Below are 25,459 nucleotides of genomic sequence, written 5' to 3'. Positions count from 1 at the left end.
GAAGTCTGTACATTTATAAGTTCTTTTGTAAAGTCTCAGACAGTCAGCTGTGGAGAGCAGTGGTGTCTCTGTGTATTCATTTATTCACATATTTTTGAATATTCTAACTTGTTTTATACTGAAAACTGAAGGTTGTTCATGGGTTCTCAGTGCTGAGAGAAATAAAGGCAAAGTGAAAGAACTTTGACCCCTGGTGGCAGAAACTGTCACCTGCATCATAGTGAGTTTGTACATTGTTCATTATGTAAAATACAATACACATAAAGCTACAAAATGTATAGGAATTGACTGTGAATATGGAAGTGAATATTGATCTACAAAATAAACACCACTGGCCATTCTGAGTAGAGGCTTGGTTTATTGCATAAAATAAAAGTATGTTCTAATCTATTACAAATATTTGTTTACAAAACAGGATAAATTATGAAAATAAATATTCTGTGCAGTTTGTCTGTATTGTCAATGCAAGCAGAAAACAAATGAGATTTATAGACACACGTAAGTCCATAAAAAAGACAAGTCATTGTTATGAGATCATAATCATCCCTCTTGCCAAGACAAACATCACGAGGGCAGCATTAAACAGACTCTTCTGTTCACACAAAGTCCTTTAACTGATGCTAATTCACTGATGCTAATTCTCAACTTGTTACATTTCTCTTGTTCTCTGCATCATGCAAACAACCACCAGATGTATGATTCAGTATATTACTGCAGCACAATCTAAGTATTCTTGGCACTACAACTACTCTGTTCACGCTATCAATACTGTTTCCAAAGTTATTCCTAAAGTTACAATAAAAAAAAAGAAATGGTTTGCAACAATGTTTGGCAACACAAATGTAGGAATAATACTATATCAAAATAATTCACCATTTAGGCAGTTGCTTAGATTTTGGCTGCACTTCACTTACAAAAATATAAATGGTTTTTGGATTTAACAAAATACTTCATGTTGTTAAAAAATCACTTCAGAATCTCAAGAAAATAGTTGTTTTTCTTTGTAAATCATAATCCTTCATTTCATCCTTCATGCAAGCACAAGTTATTTTAGGGGTCTGAGTTCCCAGAAGCCTCAGCAGGAGGACAGGAGTAAAATAATATTAGTTAAACAGCTTGAGGCAGCTTCTAAGAACAACATGTACAACAATGGTTTGAGGTGAAAAAGCTCTGGTAATCTTTGTCTTTTAGTGTTACTGTTTTGCTTTGCAACACCCAAACATATTTCCCTTTTAACTCTACACAGAGAGTCTCAATAATTTTTTTGCTGCTAAATTAGCATGTTACTTTTAGGTCAGAGGTAATAAAATCCTAACTTGTCCCATTATTTCCCCTGCTATAAACTACACATCTCATCCATTTACTACCTAATGTTAACTGATTGTTAACTGACTGTTTTTCTCCATTTAGAGCCAACAGTGTCTAAGAATGCAAAGTATACATCACAAATTGTGAAACTTTAATCCATTATTCTGATTGATTAAGGCTTCTTGCACAGTTTAGTTTCACTGACATTTAGCACAATGTCTAAAATACTGAGGCTGGGATAAATAACCCTGAAGAGCAATTTAAGAGATGAGATGTCTGAGTGAAAAAGCTGTGCATGAACTAGGTAACTGGAGTAAATAATTGTAATTGTCGTGTTCTGAAGTGCTATATACTGTGCAAGCAAAAGGCTTTGAGAACCATTTTTCATTTTGTGCAAAATAAGAAATTATTTACTTGAATTGTCAATTGTATTTCAATACATTTTGATTTTTACATTCTGTTTTTTTTTTTTACTTTGGATTTTGGCCAGTATCAAGGGGTACCTATTCATTCCGTAATATCTCAATGATACGCTTTTCCTAGGAAAATAACTGCATATTATGCTGTTAGTAAATACAGACAGGAATATATTAAACATTTCTCATATACTATCTTGAACAATCACTGTGGCATGCTGGAAGAAAAACATAGCACACCCATAATAGAAAGAAGTATTTTGTTTTTCTGGGTTTCTTTCATCAAAATACCTGTCGACACAAAGGGCAGGTGTAATAGCATGAACCCATTATGTATTTGAAATACATTAGGCTTTGTGTGAATTACCTTCTGTAACATCTTACGCACCAGCTTGTTGATACTTCGAGTTTTAATGCATTAGTAAATAATGCATTATTAATCACAGTTAATGAATCCAGTAATTTATTGTTTCTAAACATGGTTTCATAACGGCCAGACTGCACCTATGAGGTGCTATATTTATGTTTATAAAGGCAATATAATGCTTTATAATGAGGTTACAAAATCTTCTCTTGAAAGAAGCTTGAAATGCATGATACCAATAATATTTTGACTCTTAAAGAGATTACATGATCTCTCATGTGAAGCCTGAGAATGCATTTGGAACACTGTAAAGGTTTCTTGGCTTTGATACTGTGTTACTTAAAAAGTCATTCTGTGTCATGTTAGACTCATTTTGTGAAACCTTTTGTTCTTTGACAGAGTTGCATAAAGACTGGTGTGTAATGAAGACCAGACCAGGGAAGGAACAAGGAAAAGATTAATCCCTGCAGTTGGCCAAAATGTGCATCACCTACGTCATAGAGTCACTACAGCACCAGTGGACGTCACCCGACTCACAGACGTGGTGGTGCATCTTGTTGCCATGCTGTTTGAAACCATGCTGGGGAGGAGTGTGGAAGCACAACCAGCTGAGCAGCAGACTCAGGTCACTTTAAGTCACCTTGATCGTAGACTTCTTGTGGACACAGAGCAAGGAGACATACGGCACACCGATGAAGGCCCATTTCTCATTGGGCCAGAACATGATGACGGGTCCTCGCTCCGGGGCCTCGGTTGCAACGTCAAAGTAGGCGAAGCAAACACAACCCAAGTAAGAGGCCAGACAAATAAGGATGTGCCTGTAAAAGCAAGAGGAGTTTGAATGAACCAGACAGTTTGAGAAATGGTTTACTAAATATATCTGGGTGTTTGCAGGTGCATCTGTGCAAGATTAACAATGTCTGCAGAACAAATCTCCTTCTCATCAGGTTGTTTTAGTCTGTAATGAGTGTTTACAATCTCATTTTCTTACAACAATCAAAAAAGTGCGGTCCAGTGCAATCAGAACATTTCAGATTGTTTCCAATGCAAATACACTTTAGGAGTAATTAGCAAAATTTAATTTTTGCCAATATAGTTTAATTTTTCTTGATTCTAGTGGATCAACTTCACTATTTTTTATGTTTCAAAATCCAGACCATCATTTCTGGGAAATAATGAAAAATATAGTTTTAACCGGTTGATATTATCTGACTGCACTGGCAGATTTATTCAGATTTACTGCTTCAAGAAAATCTGATTTTTAGAATTAAGTTGCACACAAGATAAGATGGATATGTTTGCAGTCTAAATGCACTTTAATTACATTAATTTCACTTATAGTGTCAATACATGCTCAGTTTTCTCAGTCGGCTTTGAGCTTACCAAGCACAGTGTAAGTAGGGAAAGTTGACAGATGACCACATTTCACAGAATATCCTGTCACTGATCCAGCAAAGCAGAGCCAGCGCCCACCAGATCCCTGAGATCAAGCCCAGCTTGAACACACGTGGGTTTTCACACCTGCAATGACCAGAGAGAGCATGAGAAAGATACACACACACACACACACACACACACACACACACACACACACCACACACACACACACACACACACACACACACACACACACACACACACACACACAATACAAAGGCTGGGGATAAAGTGGATATGTCGGCAGACATCTATAGTATTTTATCTTCATTGACACCATCATCAGCACATGATTTTTACTTAAATTCTGACATTAGATTTGCTTAATCTTGTGGATGCAAACCTTCAGTACTGTATATTTGATTTGGGTATGCAAAAACAAAGAAATCTTTTTTGGCACCTTTAATAGATGAATAAAAAAGTAACAAAAGAGAACCGGTTATGCAGTATAATTACATTTAACTTGAGATGAAAAAATAGAACTAATTTATCAAAGATACATAGAAATCTAAATCTAAAGTGACATATGATCAGCTTTTAGGTTGATAATGTTTGCCTCTGCAAACAGCCAGCAGATAAAGAGAAACATTATCATTCAATTGAAGTCTGGTTTGTTTCTACCTGGTGAATGTAAATCCAATATCCACTCACATTTTTGTTCTGTTTTGAGTCTCCAAAAACCCCATTAACTACCATCTGGCTCTCCAGCTGCTAAATGCTCCACTATGTTAACCAGCTAGTCGCCAATTTTGTCTGGTGTTTGGTGCAGGGCAGGTAGTGTACTGTGGAGTTTTTGAGCGTTGACATTGAGAAACAGCTGCCTGATGTCTGAAAGTTGATACTGCAACAATTTATGGGCCAGAAAAACCAAAGCAGTGAGCTGAAAGACGCTCACGCACATTGTAAAACTGAGGTGAGACTGTAGAGACGAGCAACGTATTTCACATATACATTATAATATATCCATTGCTAGTATGAAGATATTGATCATAGTAGATTTAAGGTCTATTATATTTTGTAAATCTGTCATGAATATGCCAGTTGATGATTAGGATCATTTTAATACTAACAATATAATACAATATAACTTTGTTCTCGACTGTAGTGGAAACAGAACTGTGCTGTAGAAAACAACATTAAGACGTAAAACAACATACAAAAAAAAACCACGAAACCATGGGAGCGCTCCACCAGGAGCAGCAGCTGTTAGGAGCGGGAGCGAGGGAAAGAAGTGAATCAAAATTGAGATAAAATAAAACTACAATGTCGTGTTTAAAATTCTAGCTGGATTGGGCCTTGCCAGAAGTAATTCATGATCATACAGGGTGTGGGTAGTCTCTCTCAGAATACACCGGGCTTTGTATTCAGCTCTGGTGTTGAACAAATTCCCCAGATGGTTCTGAGATTTTCTAATGATTTTACTGGCTGTGTTGACTCTAGGTGGGCGGCTTTTATGTTTACACCTGAGAAAGCACAGAACTGTGATCCGAGTACCAACAATTCTGGCCTACTTCTCTGCACAAATATCTCTTGGTGGACACACCACTGTCCTACAGATACGTGAGCTAATCCAGAGTGCTGCTGATAAGCTATTCTTAGTCTTGTCCTCCTTATACACACCAGTCACGGCCGAGGCAAACACTGAGTGCCAAAACAAAGACAAGGGACAAGGAAGGCTGACTAAACTGTGTTGACAGAATGGTCACTATGACACAGTTTGTCACATTCCCCTAAGACTGAGCATTTGATGAAGTCATACCATTTGACAGGCTTTTAATTTTGGTTACCATTGTTTCAAGGTGAAAGGAATGCTGGGATGACACAAAACCTTTTCCAGAAAGCTTCACAACACAATAAGTTTGACATAAACAACAAGCGTCACTCAGCTGCAGAGGACATGAAGAATTTTAAGTGCTATAGCTCTGTGACTCTTCTACCTACTACCTGTTCCCACGTCCAGCTGATACGGAACATTATTATTCATCTGGAGTTTTTGTCTGCGGCAGCCAAAAGAATGTAATGTCCAATACTCACTCACACACAAAAAGCATGGCTCTTTAGTTCACTAGGTGCTCCGCTATGTTTACCATCTAGTAGCTAACTCTGTCTGTCAGCTGATTGGTGCCGGGCAGGTAGTGGACAGCTGCAGACAGCTGCCTACTGCAGCTGGAAACAAGGACGATGAGAGCAAAGTTGCAGGCTGGAAAACTAAAACAATTAACTAAAAAGAGGCTAAGATGCTCTGTACAGCTGCGGGGAGCTGCAGAGTTGGCTGGTAATTCTGGGAGTTTGTCACTACAAGCAACACTTTTTCACATTACACTGGTCATTTGCATGTTAATGGCGACATCCCAAACTGATCCAGGCATATGTTAATGGATCCTTTCTTTACTGAACTCTACTGTGTTTTGTCCATGTCGGCCTGTGCGCGCTGCTGTGCTGCTCTTCTTAACAACAGCCGGGGTCTACACTGCGAGCTTTTCACTGCATGTGAGAGTGGAAACTGTGAATGTGAAAAACGCTGACTGACTCTAGCTCTGACAGCCGGGTTGCCAAGACTTGTTGATCCAGCGATAAGGAGTCTGTTATCTCCTCTCTTTCAGTGTGCAAAGCATTCAGCGAGCAGCTTCTCATTTTAATTCAGCTGCGACCGTCGCTTTCACCAGTTGAAATGGCCTCGTCAGCAGCAGGTCCTATCAGCTGTCGCTAATTAACGTTAATTCCCCGAGTGATGGCAGGCCAAGATAAAACTTGGCTGTTATTATCAGTTATTGGTGTGTTCTCTGCAAACCGCTGTCGGTAATAGACTGTTTGTGAGATAAAAGAAGAATCACTCTGCGATGCGTTGTGTTTCCCGCTTTACGTCACAATCTTCTACTTAAACCTTTCTTAATATCATATCAATGATTTAAGATCATCATTTTTTTTTTTCTTTCAGTATTTCAATCAAGGAGCTGGTATCAGTATCCAAGAAATCCAATATTTAAGTATTAAACATTAAACTCACATCAGGATTGGGGACAAAAAAATTGATTGGTACAGCCATAACTGTTGATATAAAAAGTATGTCTGAGTGCAGCTTTAATGCCTTTGCTATCATTAGCTACCATGAGCTACTGGTCCTACCAGACCAAGTAAGGCTGTAACAACAAAACCCCTGACTCTACTGAACTGAATGAATTCAGCTTTTCATTTGTAAGAGGGAGAATGTCTTACTACTTCTTTCAAAAGGTAACATGGTCTCACTTTAAGTCAAGTAATGTATGTCATTCAATGAACCAAACAGACAAAATGCTGTTATCTTACATAATTGGTACAGGGAGGGAGTAGAAAAAAATGGTGACATGGCCACCCAACAGCAACAGGAAGTACAAGAATAGATGGCCAACGATACATCCTCCCAGAGCAAACTAGACCATTAACTTGTCATCAATAATGTATTATACTTTATGTGTTGTAAGTGTTTACTAATTATATTCTCAAGTCCTGACTGATCATCAGGTATGTAGTGAGCTGACCTTAGTAACTGACTTTACATACACACTGTACATTGAGTTTCCCTGAGTGAGTCAACACCCCTTCCTGCCCAACAAACACACACTGACAAAACAATCACCACACAGCCGGATTATCTGGAATACTGCGACTATCAGCTCAAACATGTAAGATAAGAAACATGACATCTCCTTAGACACGCAGTGTTCGTGAGTGTGATGGAGAGTTTGACTGTTGGAGGCAAAGATAAGTGAGGAAAAGGCCAGCCTGTCTAGCTGGGGTGGAGTCCTGCAGAGACGCTTCTCTTACTCGAGGGAATAGAGAGGAAGAGGCTCCATAAGATCAGTGACTAAAAGCCAGGAACTTATCAAAGACAACACTAAAGATACTGTGGCGCTTTATGAACTGATCTTAATGTTATGTCAGGACCTGAAATTATTATTATTATTATTATTACTACTACTATGAGATGATGATGCTGAAATGAGCTCATACAGGTTGTCAGCAAACCAGGTTATCCGTCTTCAGTGGTAAAACTTACATAAGATTTTGCTTTTAAAGATTATTTTGACTTTTTCTTCTTTTTTTTTTTTTTTTTAAACATTTTGCCTTTCTTGGATTGGTAGCTAAACAGAAAATACAGACAGGAAACGGTGATGGGGGGTAGGGGTGACGTTAAACGAAGGTATCAAGTTTGTTTATGATATGCATCTTAAGCACTGGGCCATTATATGCCACTGTTTTGATGTCCAACTGAAGCAAAAAGGTTTTCTTTTCAAAATAATTTTTCTTTCCAGATACGCTTAAAATGATTGTCTGACTGCTTGTGCTTCTTGCTCCACCTGACTTCTTTTTAACGATGTCAACAATAGATAGAAAACAATGTTCAAAACCACATTAAAAAAAAGACAAAAGTTGTAATAAACTGGCATCATCCTTTTTAGCACTGACAAAATATGAGATCGCTGGTATTTTAATAGATCTTATTTATATTTGCTGATATGTGTACATGATGGCATGTGTGTAAATACGCATGTATAACTGCGTATATAAAATTATACAACCTTTTTCTTTTAGTAGAATTTTTAAATAAAACATTTCTTATTTGGTTGTATTATGGAGTTATTGTTTTGTTTAGCTTGTGCTTTTTAAGAGCCATGCAAGAAAGCAGAGAGTTAAATCATGAGTCAAGGGCCCATCTGTTCTTTCAATAGCTGGTGTAATACAGTCTATGGAGAGTATCTACCCATTTTTTTGCAATGTGAAAATGAACTTTGCTCTTACATGTGCAAAACAAATTTTTTTAAGGCATAATCACTTTGTTTTCTACCATGCTTGTCCTTTATGAACAACTCATCTATTATGGCACAGCTATGACTAGTTTTATGGCTTCAACACTTCCAGTTTATCTAATATTTTTCATGGATATCCTATAAACTGGACAAGTTGTTTTTGTCTATCTGGAAGTGCGTTGAACAGCGGCCAACAGACGTACTGTAAAAGAAAAAGCAAACAACAACAAAATAGTCTTTTTTTTTTTCTGACAGCAAGTCAATCAGCCAGGGCCACAGGAATTCTCTCCCACTTAGTAGAACAAAAACAACCGACCTCAATAGATGACTGGCCCTGGAAGTAATGTCAAGAAATACTAACAGGTTGAACAATAGATGACTTAAGGTTAAAAGACTGACGGTAGTGAGTAAGGGTTGTGGGAAACGGAAACAACAGAGCATGGGTCCACATTACTGTGACGGAGGAAAGCATTAGAGAAACGCACACACACACACAAATGGGCATGAATGGCTCGTTGTGTGTTTTCAGGAACATTCTTTCACATCATAAGGCCCTGTAATTATCCTGTAACAGACGACATGTCATTAGACAATGTAAGTACAAAAGGCCAAAGGTGATATGTTAATGTCCTGCAGACCACAGGCATTACATCTCGACACTATTGTTCTGTTAACAACTAAATTAAACTAAATAGTTAACAGCTAGATGAACTTTAAAACACACACGGAGAAACTCATCATTGATTTCTGCCGCTGCACTGCTGTGACTTTAAACTTAGTCTTGTTTTTAATTTCAGCGTTGACTAGATGGGAGATCTGCGCATCAGTGATTTAAATAGGTTGCGGTCTTTATGACATAGGTGCAACAGTTACTAATAATAGCCTGGTGTAACTGTTGTGTAACTAACTGAAACCACTGACTTATCCATCATTAGCGGTAATATGGAGTACAGTCGACATGTCTGATCTGTGTAATAATGCTGTACGCTGGCAAGAACTGAAATGACCAAATATACCTCAAATTACAATTATACCAATAAAAGACAGAATAACATCAGTTAATTCAGCATAATATAATATCTGCATGAATATTACTCACTCTAAAACACGTTTCTCCATGTGTGCAGTTATAAATGAAATAAAGCTATAAAAAAAAAGGACTGACTGCAGCTTGAGCACAGTTGTTTCCTAGCAACTGATTTACTTATTACCTTATTTCTGATGTTTTAATGGTGTGAACCGATTCAGTAAATTACTAGTTTGAAACTACTTAGTTACTAAGCACTGACATTTCATACACAAATAACTGGTGCAAGCCGATCGCAGTGAGTAAAGTTTGCTACTTGCACCTGCAGACACAACAATCAAACAACCCCCCCCACCCCCACCCCCCCCACCCTGACCCAGGAGCAATGAGAGGTGGGAGTTAAGTAACATTAACACATGAAAACATAAAAACTGGTACAAACCATGTAAAATTAAAGATGGGGGCCATGCAAGACTGTGATACTACACCCAAACCTCCTGTTGTTTAAAAAAACAAAAACACAAAAAAAAAACACAAAAAACAATAAAAACAAACACTTTTCACCAACCTTTTAAGCTCAGTAATGAGCAGCGCAGTGCAGGGGATTCCCAGAGTCATAAGTGACAGTGAGTTGACAACAGGTTTAACAAAGGCCAACCCTGTGGTGATTCCTGACAAGATGCCAATGACCACTTTGAACCTTGACCTACACGGAGAAGCAAAATAAATCAGAAAAACTGAATATTTGCACTCTATGAACAGCATTGTGAAACACACAGAAGGAATTTTGTGAAGACTCAAAAAGCACTTTAACCCACTTATTCAGATAAACATGAACCACTCAGCTACAAAGGCTGTGGAAAATACAGCCTGAAGTGAAAGAGCAGCCATGATGGCTCTCTGACAATGGAAAGAGAAGTAAAGACATGTGATGCAGCTTTTACTGGTGTCAGCTATCTTAGACCGGCCTATTATTAAACAGGACACTCATAGGAGTGCACACATCATTTGACAAACCAGTGGCCAACTGTGAGCTACTACAGATGAACCTACTGAACACAAATACAGTCTAACTCCCTGAAATACACATAAACAGTGAAATTGATTTCATGTGAAAATGTGGAACAATCTACTGTGAAAACAACATCGCTTTCCTTCTAACATTTGAAAAATGTTTTGTAACACAACCAGTACTGCATCAGCTGTGTGTATATGATAGTTATTTTGATGCGACATCACGCTGGTCAACATACCGATCCCTCCTGAACATCCTGGGTAGGTATCTCTTAGGGAACCACATGGCAATGGCACACATGAGCACCCATAAGATGGCCAACTCATCCAGCATCTGGCCAAGGAAGCTGAGGGTGGCATGAAAATACGTTGATCCAATACCTGGGAGAAAGAGACACAGAAACAAACAAACATTTCTCAGAAGAGAGATGTAATCTGAAATTGTTCAGTGTGTTAGTGAGCCTAGATAAATGAGACTGAATCCTTTAGTAACACCCATCAAAGATTTCTCTGACAGTTTATGTCCACTATAAGCAGTCATAACTATGTATTTTTGCCAAGTGTGCAGCTGACACGTTACCATTTCCATTTATCAAATGACAAAAGCAACCAAAACAAGACATGAAACATAATATATATATAAATGTCACCTCTAAATGAGAGGAGTTCAACAGAATACAGGTATAAAAACAATGTATAAAAGGACCATCAAATGTTTTCAGAGGCAGCGAGGGGCAGGCATCATCTATAGTGCAACTCACTTTGTGCCAAAAAAACAAGCAGATTAGAGAGCTCGTACTGAGAAACGCCTGCTGTTTTAAGCAAAGAACCACAATGGAAACGACAAGTTAATTACAAATATTTACTTCGACATCAGCGTTCTGAAATACTGTGAGGGGACAGACCCGTCAGTGTCCCTTTGCTATCATGGTCCAACAGTCCTGTCGTTATCAGCATAATCTGTTTCACAACACGCGCTGAAGGAGAGTCGAACATTTCAATCAACTTCTTATCCAAGACGGATGTCTGCTCTCAGTCAGAAGTTACTAATCCTGACGACCTGCCAGTGTACTCACACATCACAGGCACTTTTAACAAAATGTATGAACAGAGACCGCCTTCATGAAAAGAGAACTGAAACAATTATTTGAAAGAAAAAAACCCCAGTAACTAATCTAATATCAGACTCATCTTTAATGTCATTTTTTCTACCAAAAATTTAAAATCTACCGTTAGTCAGACAAAACAAGACATTCAAAGAGGTCACACCGGACAGGAATTCTTATATAACCATTTTCTGAGAATTTATGGACCAAACAACTAATAAAGAAAATAATCAGCAGATTAATTGATATTGAAAATAATCTTTAGCTACAACTCTACATGGGAATACTGTATAATGTGTGGCTAATGGTAGCAGGCAATTTATCAATTGATCCCAAACTTTATGTATTACTCACAGTCCGCACACAGCTGAGGCCAAGGCCAAAGACAAGCGGCTGAATGTGGTTTTCATACTAGAATCTATAGAGTTGTTTTTCTGCTCAAGTCAAAGGTCAACCCGACTACAGAGACAGTTGGAGACAGGTGAAACCACATTACCTCTCGACAACAGTGTGTTTAAGTTTTAACAGGCTTCAGATTCCTAGAAGAGGATGCGGCTCAGAGCTCTTGAGCCACACACGCACACACACGCGCGCACACGCACACACACACACACACACACACACACACACACACCACCACTCCAACATGCACAGACAAGCTTAATGTAAAGTTACACAGTCCAGTTTGAGAATAAATGACCCATTTTGCATCTCGCCCACAGTTCAAGTGCCTGTGAATAAGTCAATTATGCAAATCCTATTCAAACACTACTCAGTGTTTTCCAAGCATCCATGAAGGTCACCTCTCAGGAGCATTGGGGTCTGTCAGGTTATCTTTGCTGACAGTGCAACCAGAGTGTTTTTCCAAACTAAGGAACGAGGCAATGTAATCTCTCTAGGACTGTGCTGCCATTTATATACAGTAGCACCATTTAAGATAGAAATCCTGGGACAAACCAAGTGAAATCTTGGCAATAGGCCATTCATTGGTTTGATGAATAAGCATAGTCATGATAAAGTCTTTTTCTAAGAGGGAAAAATGATTCAGTGTTGTTGCTGCAGTTTAAGAATGCAGGCTGAAAAGTGTGAGAACTTACATCCAGGATCCCACCATACTTTAACATAAAAATACCTACACATGACTGGTACAGGTTGTAAAATGTACAATCCATTTACATGCACACAGGATTTTGTGTATTTTTGGGCTGCTAACAATAATTTTCATGATCACTGCTCATTATTTTCTCAATTAATAAAAAAAAATAATTTGGGTCAATAAAATATTTCAAAATACTGAAAATGCTCCTTACAAATTTCCAGAGCATAAGTTGGTAAGCTGTCTAAAACTTCTGCTGAAGCTCAAGCTGAAACCAGTTTATTTTCTGTTTTAAAAAATGACCCCAACGATTAACCGATTATCAAAATAGTTGATTCATTTTATGTTGACTGTTCACGACTAATCATCTTATTTTTCACCCACAAGGCTATATGCTCATTTCTATACACCCAGACTAATAGTCTGCCCTCCACATGTTTGCAAATAGGAATGACAAAAGAAAAACATAAACACCTCTCAATATAATGTGGTCCAGTACAACATGTGAGCTCAGTAATAAACATACAGTTGAATTGACACCTCTCTGCCAGAGGCAACAAAAGCTGAACATTAGAAACTTTGTGTCCAGATGTACCTAATAAAGTGGCCACTGAGTGTAAGTTTCTATAATAGTTCATTTATTGTATTTAAACGCATCTCATGCTAGCTGAATCTGTATTAGTTTTGATATGGTTCGTGTGCAAGTGTGTCATGAGGCTGAACACAAAGATCAAGAGTGAAGAGGTCATGACACAGTAAACAACGTCCGGCAGCCAACTTACCAACCACAACCAGAAGAATCCATATGAGGTAAATCCCACTGTTGAAATGTGTTGCATATTGGCGGAACAAGCACATTAATATGGGCGGCAAAACAAAAAACAAAATGTTGCTGATCTGAAATGATAAACAAAGGAAAGCTATGAGCAAAAAACACATCATAGTTGTTTACTGATCATGTTGCTAAATGACAACATGCTGGTCAAGAGTTGACCAGTGTGCAGGCCTCAGTGGCCTTTTGCAAACTGACATTCAGCTGAAATGAAGAAAAGGAAAATTTGTAACCTGATGCTAACAGTAAACATCGTGATGCTGAAGCTGAAAAGCAGCCAAACTGTTGAAAGACAGTAGCTAAAACTTACAGCTAGCTACAGCTAACCAATGATTAATATTAAAAGCAACAAGAAAGCAGTGCAATACAAAGAAAAACAAAGGCAGAGAAGCTATGGTCTAGCTGTGACTGTAAACAAAACTGCATTACGCAAAGCAAAAAAAAAATAAAAAAATAAAGCACACATCGTTAGCTTAAATCCAACGAATGTCAAACCGACCGTGTTGTAAAATTCAGCGATGCTGGGGTAAATAAGGTAATTGCCTTCACACCAGTCCACCTCGGAGCTGCCAGCCTGCAACTGGTCCCAAAAAATCAGATTAACGTTACTCATGTCTGGACTAGTTGTGTCGGACGGACCGTGCAGAGCAGACGACACTCCGCCGTCAGCTTTGGAGATAAAAAAAAAACACACACACAAAAGAAAATCTCCTTCTCTGTCGCCTCGTTGACCACACGCTAAATGTGAGAGTGTAAGACCTGACGCGTATTGTACTTGAGACAATGTGATAAACTGCACGGACCGTCGCTGAGCTGCATGATTTTAAGCCGCTGTCCGTCCACAAAAGCCTCCTGCCAGTCGTGACGCTCCGCTCTGTGCACTGACAGCTGCACCGACAGTAGCCAAAGAGGCTGCAGACGCTGCAAGAGGATTCGCCCCCGCCCACTTCCTGCTTCTCTGACATGTGACCACAGCGACCGATTGATAGAAGTTGATATTTCTCAAATAAAAATCCGCAAGAGGGATCGTGGTCATAAAGGGACAAGGGATTAACTGAAAAATAAATACACAACTAGGCAAATTTGTAATTACATTACATATAAATGTTAGTATGTTTTTAGCCTGACGTGTTCAACCAACTTTTGGTTTTAATTTCTGTTTTGTGATTTACTTCACGAAATGCTGCAATTTTGTTAGTAGTGGAAGGTGTCACCTCCTGGGTGAAACCAGGCTGCTGTTCTTCCCTGTTGTACGGATCAGGATGCTAGTAGGTTGACTCCTCTTAACCTCCTGATAGAATTTAATTTCCCAGTTATCAACTAATGGATTGATCAAATCATCTTTCTTTTTGGTCACAACATTTCAACTTGCTGTAGTGTATGCACAGTATGCACAGTTTAGAGTAGTGTAGAGTAATGTATTGTAATCTACAATAGATATCCACTTTACACTGGAGTATAGGTGTAAAACAGCAAAAGTTAAAATAATGTAGTTACCAATTACTTTTAAGTTTAATATTTTGAGGAACCATTTGAGCTCACAAAAATGTTTTGTTCTACAGTAAATTAAACACTCCAACAGTATATGACTTAGTTAGATTTAGATCCCCCTCAACCTGCAACAATAAAATGATGTCAGTAAGTTGTACCTGAAGTGGAGCTGGGTGTCCGGGCGGATTCACCCTTTTGGAGACACAAGACATAAAGAAGATGTCACTTAAAGCTGCAGCTAAATTTTGATGGACATGTTTCACAACTTTTGAACAGCTATAGATACCTTTCCTTTGATAACCTACTTAAAGTATATTTTGTGTGCTTTTACTTAGGTAATTAATCTGAAAACTGCTTATTATGCACAGATGTGACTAAGATTAATAATGGCAAGGCTTATTGAATGTGTGTGTTAAGTTGCAGAGCCCTGGTGCTGTCCACTGACCGGCATGGCTTACTGACAATATCTGTCTGACATTGAGACAAGTCTGGTGCTTTGTTCTAAATATTTGTCAACAGAACGTGGGAAAGTTAGTTGCAACTGCAAAAAAGTCAAACAAACAAATTTGATTTGGTGCAAATGAGTTCAGTATGTTTTGTGTAATCATGCTGACAAAAAACAAACATCAAGCCAATAAACAGACAAGGGTGAAAACATAACTTCCTCAGTGGAGGTAGTTGTGTAACTTTGTAGAGGTCAGATGTCTTTCTCAGGCTGAGATGGTATGTTAAAAATCTTCACATCACAGCTCCTTATCCTCTCTGACTGATGCTTGCTCAGTGACTCAATACTGCCCTCCAGTTGAATACATGGATATATATTAATGCTGTACAATTTGTTGTGGTGGAAGCTATACTCAGCTCTGTTATTTCAGTAAAAGTACCAACCCAACATAGCGAAATGCTCCATCACAGGTAAAAGCTCTGCTTTAATAATACAATTTTAGTAAAAGTACTAGTATTATCAGCAAATTATAGCCTTCTGAAATATCAAGAGTAAAAGTACTTATTCTACAATTAATGGCCTTGTGAGTGATGTACTATGATATATGACATTATTAGATCTTTAATACTGCATTCACACACGCGCGTTAAATGTCTTTATCTTAATCGGAAAAGTAACTACAGTTAAAAATTAATTTAGAGCGGTAAAAACTAGGCTATAATATTTCCCCCTGAAATGCAGTGAAGTATAAAGTCGCAGAAAAAGAAAATATTCAAAAACTGTAATGGAGTTCAGTAGAAGAGTAAATATATTTTACTTTTTGCCATTTCCACCAGTCGGTATTAGTTTAACAACCGTCAGGTTGTCTGATCAAAAAACTACATGGAGTAAGTTATCGCGATAGCACATCAGGCCTATGTGAGACCACGGGGCGGATATCCGTTCTCTTTTCCGTGGCGGACCGTCGTTGGGTCGGTTTGGCAAAATGAAGGTACACGACTTCTTTAACTGTACATGTCTGTGTAAAGCTATTTTCTTTTGAATATTCCAGTATGTTTGTAGCTATGATTGTGAACTTTAAATCGTAGTTGTTTGATGCAGCAGTCCCGGCTCCGACACTTAGGATGAGCTTTGATTGTGATGAGGGTTAGCGCCGAACAGTCCTGTCGGCAAGTGAGCCGTGGAAACATGGCGGAACACGAAGAGAAATGTGCCCCGAGTTCAACTCTGTTAACTCCAATAAAGAGTTTGCAGACTTTAGAAGCTAACGTTACAAGAACTGACCGCGCTATCTGTGTATAACGTTAACCGTTAAACCGGTTGTATTATTGTTAGCAGTGTTCAGAGGGCTAGCATTAGCAGGCTTTGAGACTTTAGCCGGTAAAGAAGCTAACAGGCCTCCACTATATCACACTCTGATTCAAACTCATACGTTCTACGGTTCTCTTACCCTTTAGTCGATAAGTAATTTCAGTTAAGCGTCATCTGACTATACGTGATAGACATCTGAACTTACTACCTATGCCATACCTGCATGCATGGTAACCTGTCATGACCTATGTGGAACCCAGCATAACTAAGAACACCTGCCAACAACTACTTTGCAACTCTTGCAGCTGAACATCTCATTCCCCGCTACTGGCTGCCAGAAGCTGATTGAAGTTGATGATGAGCGTAAGCTGCGTACTTTCTATGAGAAGCGTATGGCCACTGAGGTTGCTGCTGACCCTCTGGGAGATGAGTGGAAGGTAAGCACCGATGCACGCCCCTTTTTGTATCATAAACCTGATTAGTTACTGTCAGAAATTTGGTTTGGTGAAAATGCATTGTATAGTATATTAAGTGCGGCACACCAGTAGACCCTTTTTGACTGATCTATAGTCATTAAGGGGGGACAGCGTGTTGCCAAAGAAACTGCAGAGCTGCTTACCAGATGCGACCAGACCCACCAACCATGGATGGTTGAACTGCATTGCTCTCTCATTATGTGCATTAGCATAAGACTGATACTAAACTGTGGCTGATCAAAACAGCATCACTCTCTGTTCCCTTTCATCCCTAATTAAATGACTAGATAACTCGGCATGGTTAAGTCTGTCAAAGTTTCTGAAAGTAAAGCAACTGGAAAGGTTGGATGCCAGTTCAATTGGGAAAGTGACTGACTTTATAGTCATACAAGGTACTGGCCTGGCCATCGGAGAAGAAGTTGGGCTTCTGTGTTTGCTCAGACAGGAGGAGCTGGGAATTAAACCACCAACCCTGCAATTAATGGATGACCTGTTCTACCCTCTGAGCCACAGCTGCCAATTTCTTGCTTCTTTTGGCCATGTGATTGTTACAGAAAGTTCATTATCCAACTACAGTCTTAATTCTTAGGGCATCAAAGTTTCCAAGTCTATGTTTGGTCAGAAACTTCTACAATTTTAAATATGAACAGTTTTCTGATAATCGTCTCTGAAAATGCTTTTTCTTTGCATCATGTACCAAGTATCCTAAAGGGTAAAGCAGAGAAGTCAAAATTAGTTTTCTCTGCTTTTGCAGGGTTATGTGGTGCGCATCAGCGGAGGCAACGACAAGCAGGGCTTCCCCATGAAGCAGGGTGTGCTGACCCATGGCCGTGTGCGCCTGCTGCTCAGCAAGGGCCACTCCTGCTACCGTCCCCGCAGGACTGGCGAGCGCAAGCGCAAGTCTGTCCGTGGTTGCATCGTTGACGCCAACCTCAGCGTTCTCAACTTGGTCATCGTCAAGAAAGGTAACACGTTCAATGTGGCTATATGTGAACCATTATGAAAATAGTAAATTACACTTACAAACCCGCATACCATCAGATGGCACACCAGTAGACCCTTTTTGATTGGTCTGTAGTCATTAAGGGGGGACAGTGTGTTGCCAGAGTAACTGTGGAGCTGCTTACCAGATGCGACCAGACCCACCAACCATGGATGGTTGAACTGCAATGCTCTCTCATTATGTGCACTAGTATTAGACTGACACTAAAGCTCTTGAGCTTTTTTTATATATATATTACCAAAGGCTCAGTATTGATTTGTACATTGTTGTAAAATGTATCCAAGTATTTCTATAACTTCTTGCACAGTTCTTTCAAAAATGCTGTGAATTTCACCAAGGCAAAGGGGTGTTGAGGCAGCAGTGTTTCTAGTCATTGTTGCAGTTTCCTGTTGATGAAGGATACTGAGCATGGCACTCATGAGAAACACTGTAGTTTTCTGCATTTTGACTCATTTTGTTTTTAATCATTGTTGAAAGTCATGCAAACATTCCAAAAGTGCAGTTTGTGAGTCAATTTATATTTAACCGACATGAAAGACTCATGTTGTCCTGATCTTTTTGTTCTCAGGTGAGAAGGACATTCCTGGGCTTACCGACAGCACCGTCCCTCGCCGTCTTGGTCCCAAGAGGGCCAGCAAGATCCGCAAGCTCTTCAACCTGGCTAAGGAGGATGATGTTAGGCAGTATGTCGTGAGGAGACCCCTGACTAAAGAAGGTAAGACTAAAGAGGTTGTTTTTCTACTTGCCTGCAAGGGTTGTTCTTGTGCTCTGAGTGAAGATATTATTTTTTGGCTCAGTTTGGCTGTCACTTAAACTTCAGGTCATCATGAGCCACTTGTTTTAAGTGAGTTATTAATTGCAGCAGCCTTTAAAATGAGATTAAATTGACAGTAAACGGTGACCCAAGTATTTAATATTAATATTTTGGTCACAACCTTATACATCTTTAGGTACTGTGGAAACGATAATGTAAACACTGCTTAGCTTTTGGAGTTTTTTATGTCAGATACAGTTGGTTTGAAAACATCAGACTAGTCGTGGGATATGCAGCTATAATTGAAATATTTTTACATTTTCAGAAGTCATTTTGCTAATCTATTGAAATATTTGAAGTTTTTATTATACATTTCAAAATAGTTGATGGGCCTGAATACACGTCACCATTACACCTTCTCATATTCTGGCTGTTGTAATCCTGCATATATTGAGGGGATCAGAAGCTGATAAAACTGAAGCTTATAAACAAAACTCTGCTCCTCTACCTACACTTTGACCTGGGCATACAAACATTAACATAAGTCTTAAATGGATGTTGTCTAGTATAAGCCTTATTTATTTAGCATCTGCAGTGTCTTTTGTGTTAATTGGCATGCAATTGTGATGGAATTAGACAGATTCACACAGACTCAAATGTAAAAGCTTGATTAAGGGGAAAGAGCACAGAGCCTCTCTGGTGATACTTATCATAATTTCTTTCTCTCGTGTATTGCTAAATACACACTGCCAGTAATCACAATACATGGTTAATGTTATAAAGTCACACTATAGTAAATCTACATTTTATGATAACAGCTTGCATTTAGCAGTGTAGATAGTGACATTTTTTTCTCTTGTGACTTTCCATGATTGTACAAGCTGCGATCAGAATCACTGGCAAACCTGTGAACTGGATACTGAACTTGACCCAACAAAAAAATGAATTGCTTGATGGCAAGAGAAAACAAGGGTTCACTATGTTGTTGGATAAAATGGAAATCGTGACTCTCAGTATTGCACCTACAAAGCCACTACAACTATAAAGGAGACAGTTGCTTGTGGTAACATTCTGCAGCATCACCCAAACCTCATTACGACACCTGGTACTTAGTCGCACCATTGAACTGCATCTGCCGTCTCCTTCGCAGGCAAGAAACCCAGAACCAAGGCTCCCAGGATCCAGAGACTGGTGACGCCACGTGTGCTGCAGCACAAGCGCCGCCGTATCGCCCTCAAGAGACAGCGCACCCAGAAGAACAAGGAGGAGGCCTCTGAGTACGCCAAGCTGCTGGCCAAGAGGATGAAGGTATGTGTTAATTTGTGCTATTCCTTATTATCACAACTTGTATCCATTTAATAAATATCCCTGGAAAGTAAAGCAGCTCTGTTATAAACATTTCTTTTAAAGAATCCTCCCACTCTGCTCTAGTGACTAAAGTCCAGAGAGAATTCATGTGTGGAAGGTGTCAGAACTTGAAGCTGAAATGAAATGCACCAATATTTTGATGAGAAATTTGAATTGCTTTAAAGCCAAACATTGGAACTACTGCACTTAATTGAAATAACATTCAAGTGTTGCATCTTAAAATATTTATCACTATTTCAACCTGTCTATGCAATTAATGTCTTCAGTTGTTTAATCTGTTATGCTTGGATTGCTCTGGTGTCACATTTTAAAATATTTTAACCAATAGTGGGATTGATTATAATTTGAAAATTATGGTCCCTCCTGAAAATCGCACTTTGTTGCCAACAAATCTATCACTGTTTAAACTTAAAGTTAAGAGCACAGGGCCTTTTTTTGGTTCATTGGCATATGTCAGATTGAATACTGAATCGTTTGTCAAGAAAACGGCGTTGGGAGAAAGTATAAAATTGTCAAGTGAATAATGGGGACATTTACTTATTTGTGTGCAAATGGCTGCTGTGCTGAAACACACTGACACACATTTGTTCCTGCTAACAGGAGGCCAAGGAGAAGCGCCAGGAACAGATCGCCAAGAGGCGCCGTCTTTCTTCTCTGAGGGCATCCACATCCAAGTCAGAGTCCAGCCAAAAGTGAAAACCAACAGTCAAATAAAGTAATGTTTTGCTGAAAAAATTGCCTGTGTCAAGTAACTTATTCTCAGCATTTTTCAATAGCTTGAGTTCAGATCATAGAATGTAAATATTTGTTGAATATTTAATTGCAGGTTTGCCAGTTGAATTGTTCGTTTCTAGACTAAAAATGATGAATCACTGTATGCAAGGTGTCTAAACCCTGGCATATACCCAAGAGCCAAAACATACAGTAGTTTAACTGGAGACAGTATCCCACCACAGAAAATACATGAGATCATTCATGCTATACTGTGAGTCAACATAGTGGACTGAAAATTGCATATTGTAATGTTGCTATTTAGTCACTAGCATTGAAGGCTGAGTACAGTATTGGTGCCAAACGAGTGAGCTGCTAAATACTCATCCATATGTACAAAAGCAGTTAGCATAAGGATGTCTTGTTTTTATAGTAAATACATGATTATCTCCCAGTGCTACAAGTTCTGTATTTCCCCAGCTATGACTTTATAGTGGTGGTTTGTCGGTGCTTTTTTGCAAAAACAAGTGGAAAGCTGCTAGACTCGAAGGACGACGAAACAAAGTTCATGACTGTTGAAACAACTTTTATTTTACACCACTTTGTGAAATCAGTTGGACATGCATTCAACACATGATCATAATTAGTGTACATCAACGGCGCACACATCCCTTAACATTACACCCATTGTCAAACGCAGACGTCTTTATTGGCCTCCTCAGTTGGCAAGTAGGTTTAGCATGTGGTTGGACCTGGACTACATCCTTGTGAGGTGAGAAGACCTCAGATGCATTGAGATGATCTATAACTTGACTAGACTGGTTTTGTTCAGACGGCAGGCAGCTTAAGTTGTACATCTGGGAAATGAAGAACAGCACAGACACAGCCTGATGCTGCAGGTACTGAGGCAAATCTCGCAGGTTCCTGGTCATGGTCAGCCAGGTTGTCTGAAGGTCCGGAACCAGAGCTGAAGACCTGGACAATGTCTCCACGATCTGTTGAATAAAAAAGGTGGGTACATTAAAGATATTTTCTTTTGCCCTAATAAAGATCAACAACTGTGTAAAACAAAAACAAGAAAACACTGGTCTACCAAGCTAAGACTAAAAAGCAGTCTATTTGTTTCTTTCCAAACAAAATCAAGAATTATAATTCTCATCTTAACCACCAGTTACTTTGTTAACGTCGTATTGAACTTGTCACCCTTCCACCACTCGTTAAAAAAGGAATAGTTTGACATTTCAGATAATGTGCGTATTTGCTCTCTAGATGAGGGAGATACATGTGGAGACTCCAGGAAGGAAAAATTTTGATTACACAGTTGTTTCCTATAAACTCATAACAAAGTCAAGTAACTGCTGTACTCAGCCAAGGAATAGTCCCACACATAACACCTGCTGATACCACTACTTGTTTTTACACCAGTTTTGGTGCAGATTAAACAAATGTGGGAACGTGAGTCATAGTATCCGGGCTCTATTGATGATGGCTTTTTATTTTTTGGTTTAGCACACACAGAGTGAACATGCTCAGGGTTGACTGAACTACCTCTGATCAGCTGTTCTCAGAGTTCAGGGTTAGATTCAGAGTTTGTTGAACCTCATAGGCAGATTCTGTCAACATTGGGCCAGAGCTGAGCTGGCCATCTCAGATATTAGAGTATTAATCTTCTCAGCAAACACTAGGCAAGAAAGCCATAAACATATTTACAAGAATGTCAAACTATTCCAACAAACTGTACTCACAGCACACCTGAACAGAGTGCATCTTGGCCCCGGCCTTGTAGTAGGTCCTCCGACACAGTTTGGCAGAGAGTGAAACCAGTCGCACAGTGTAACTTCTCCTGGGTGCATCAGCCTCAAAGCCCTTCACCAAGTGAGCTGCTGCTTCTTCTTCTATAAAGTCAGCAATAAAAATACTTTCAGGGATATACAGATGAAGAATGTACAGGCTTCAGTAAGTTCTAAATGTGACATTTTGCTGGTTCACAGCAGTAACTACGTTACACTACATACTTTTATCTTGTTCAGTGGGAGGAAGCACTCTGTCCATCACAGCCTCTGACATGCTCAGGGCGGAGTCCAGTCCCACAGCAGCCACAATAATGGCTCTCTCCACCAGAGTCTGGTTAGTCCCTTCATCAACCTGCTGCATCCTCTCCATCACCCATGTGACTGTGTGCTGCACACAGTCCATGGTTCCGTTAACTGCAATGCTCACCACATCCTGGATCTCGTGCATCTTGTTCTTGGCCGTGGCAACAACCTGAGTGACGCAGACAAAAGCCAGAAGAGAACCAAAATACTGTGCAGTTTGTGGAGCTTATCAGGATTTTAAAGAGGAAAGGAAAAGTCACCTGCTCTGTGGGTGTGTGAAGCACGGGGAATGTAGTCTCCAGCCAGTCAAGACTTTTACATGCCACATCATTTGCAGAGGAAACTATGAAAATATTCCAGAGAGTGAAGCCATCACTGAGAAGTTCTCAATACGACAACAAATGGCAGCTCTTCTGTGTTTGGCAAATATACTGACCTGATAAAGTTAGCTTATTAATTATCCTCTGCATCTTTTATGTCTAAACTAAACATGCAGTACCGACTAGGATTGACTTTTAATTTGGTTATAAATTATTCATTGTCATTTACATACTGCTCAGGAGTGAAACTCATTTTTAGCTGCATGACCTAACAGGGAGTAAATGATCACTTGTTTGTAATGGGGTGTAACCTACTGAAATAGGTTCCTATATCACATTATTTATTATCGACTGTTTTCAAATCAGTAAGTTAAAAATAAAAAATTATCAAATATATCAAGATATTTCTTCTTCACTCTGTCCTCCTGAGTTTTTCTGCTATGGCTCACAGAATTTGGAAATCTCAACCTGTGATCGAGCCCAAATGGTCCTTGGGGACACAGTCAACAATTTTAATAACTGATTAGTTGTCATTCTCTGAGGAAAAAATGACAAAAATGTACTGCTTCCAGCTTCTCAAATATGAGGATTTACTGCTCTGCTCTCTTTTATATGAATTTAAAACTGGTAGTCGGACAAAATGACATCACCTTTGGCTCTGAACATGTGTCAGGCCTATTAAGTAGTTGACATTTTATAAACAGCAATTAAAAAGGATTAAACTTTAATGGGAATAATTAGTTTCAGCCTTAATATATTGACTAGCAGTTTCCTTCCTCCTCATTTTTTACATCCATGTCAGACACACTGGCATTCAAGGCACAAAGGGGGTGTATAATATGACACCACAGCTGAACACCACACAAACAGCACAGTACTCACTCTGGGGCTCCAGTTTAACAATGACAGGTGAAGCTCTCTCACATGCTGCTGTGCCTAAAGCTGTCACACCGTTCTCCAGCACCTCACACATTGTCCTCAGGTTTGGGTGGCTGCATTTAGTGTCATTGTACACGACTAACAGCTTCCTACAAGCTGAGCGAACCAGGGGCAGTTTGACAAGTCTAGCAGCTGCACTTGGTGCCTTCTGCAAGAGAGCAGCAGACAAGCTTAAATCCAGACACAGTACCAGGTTCCTCCCTGGGGGAGTTTACAGTGAAACAAATTCAAGAAATTTCCCTCATCCCTACTAGAGCACAGTTGTTCCGCATTATACTTATATTTAAAAAATAACTCCCCAAAGTTTATTTGTAAATTCCAGCAAAATGAGAACCCTAAAATTTACTATTTTTATTGACACCCTAAATTTGAGGACCTGTCATTTAACACGCTATTTATGTCAACATTCAAGCAGATGATATTTAAAGGTCTCTGGTCCTAATTAAAATAAGTGTTGATGCAGTTTGAGCACAGGTAATGACCGAGGACGGTTCATCTTCCTTGATTGTACTCACCTGGTTGTTGTTCATTGGCATGTTTTGCACACTTAAACAAAGGAGATAAAAACTGTTTAATGAATAGAGGATTGGAATTCAAACTTAGGATGTTTGTAGACTGTATAATCTTAAAAAAGACGATGAAATACACCACTCACCTCTGGTTCACAGGGAAACGTTCGCTGACATTGCGTGGTCCGGTTATTAATTAGCACCTCACCTGTTCTCCTAAACGCCACCGGGAAGCTCCCGGGATGTTCTCGCGATAGGTCAATTATTATTCATTATTATTTCTTTTGGTTTGCTTTTCTGTTCTTTTTGAGGCAGGTCACCTTACAAAGCAGGCTACTGATTGAAAATGATTTCTTTTTTATTTGTATTTAATGTTACCATCATGAACAGTGGTGTTAGGAATGCTTTCAGTGAGCAGTCCTCCAGGTTAGGTGAGATATTAGAGCACTTTTACTCCCCAGTGTTAGTTCAGAAGCTTTGTCTATCCGCGTGCTCAACAGATATTCAGTTCCCTTACATGTAGCTTACTCTGTGTATGGTGTGTGCTCAACATTACGTCATTACGTCGCGTTTAGCTGACCACTCAATAAAAAGCTGCGTAGATTAAGCAACACACTACCAAATTATAACTTATCCATCATGTGTTATC

General features: G+C 39.2%; 3 protein-coding genes across 4 annotated transcripts; 1 reads left to right on the top strand and 2 right to left on the bottom strand.

Moving 5' to 3' along the window:
- Positions 1 to 338: 338 nt before the first annotated feature.
- acer2 (alkaline ceramidase 2) lies at positions 339 to 14,285 on the bottom strand. Its single transcript, XM_056371372.1, has 6 exons — positions 13,887 to 14,285; positions 13,338 to 13,452; positions 10,593 to 10,734; positions 9,908 to 10,045; positions 3,472 to 3,609; positions 339 to 2,906 (listed from the first exon to the last, which is right to left on the bottom strand). Exons 1-6 carry the CDS (start codon positions 13,998 to 14,000, stop codon positions 2,720 to 2,722), a joined length of 834 nt encoding a protein of 277 aa, XP_056227347.1. The 5' UTR covers positions 14,001 to 14,285; the 3' UTR covers positions 339 to 2,719.
- Positions 14,286 to 16,209: 1,924 nt separating this feature from the next.
- rps6 (ribosomal protein S6) lies at positions 16,210 to 20,970 on the top strand. Its single transcript, XM_056372991.1, has 6 exons — positions 16,210 to 16,314; positions 16,940 to 17,071; positions 17,865 to 18,075; positions 18,682 to 18,828; positions 20,018 to 20,175; positions 20,836 to 20,970. Exons 1-6 carry the CDS (start codon positions 16,309 to 16,311, stop codon positions 20,929 to 20,931), a joined length of 750 nt encoding a protein of 249 aa, XP_056228966.1. The 5' UTR covers positions 16,210 to 16,308; the 3' UTR covers positions 20,932 to 20,970.
- A 541-nt stretch (positions 20,971 to 21,511) lies between these two features.
- On the bottom strand, positions 21,512 to 25,316 carry LOC130166544 (perilipin-2-like). Of its 2 annotated transcripts, none has more exons than XM_056372224.1 (7): positions 24,957 to 25,316; positions 24,817 to 24,847; positions 24,245 to 24,449; positions 23,303 to 23,385; positions 22,962 to 23,211; positions 22,699 to 22,841; positions 21,512 to 21,941 (listed from the first exon to the last, which is right to left on the bottom strand). In XM_056372224.1, the coding sequence occupies exons 2-7, from the start codon at positions 24,835 to 24,837 to the stop codon at positions 21,600 to 21,602; spliced, it is 1,044 nt and encodes a 347-aa protein (XP_056228199.1). In that variant the 5' UTR covers positions 24,838 to 24,847; positions 24,957 to 25,316; the 3' UTR covers positions 21,512 to 21,599. The 2 variants fall into 2 exon arrangements, with proteins under 2 accessions (XP_056228199.1, XP_056228200.1); XM_056372225.1 differs by having other exon boundaries at positions 21,641 to 21,941; positions 22,692 to 22,841.
- Between the last annotated feature and the right edge of the window lie 143 nt (positions 25,317 to 25,459).

Source organism: Seriola aureovittata, chromosome 3 (genome assembly GCF_021018895.1).
Source record: "Seriola aureovittata isolate HTS-2021-v1 ecotype China chromosome 3, ASM2101889v1, whole genome shotgun sequence".
NCBI classification, from domain to species: Eukaryota; Metazoa; Chordata; class Actinopteri; order Carangiformes; family Carangidae; genus Seriola; species Seriola aureovittata.
Note: the sequence above shows the minus strand (reverse complement) of the source record. Positions and strands in the feature narration are given on the sequence as shown.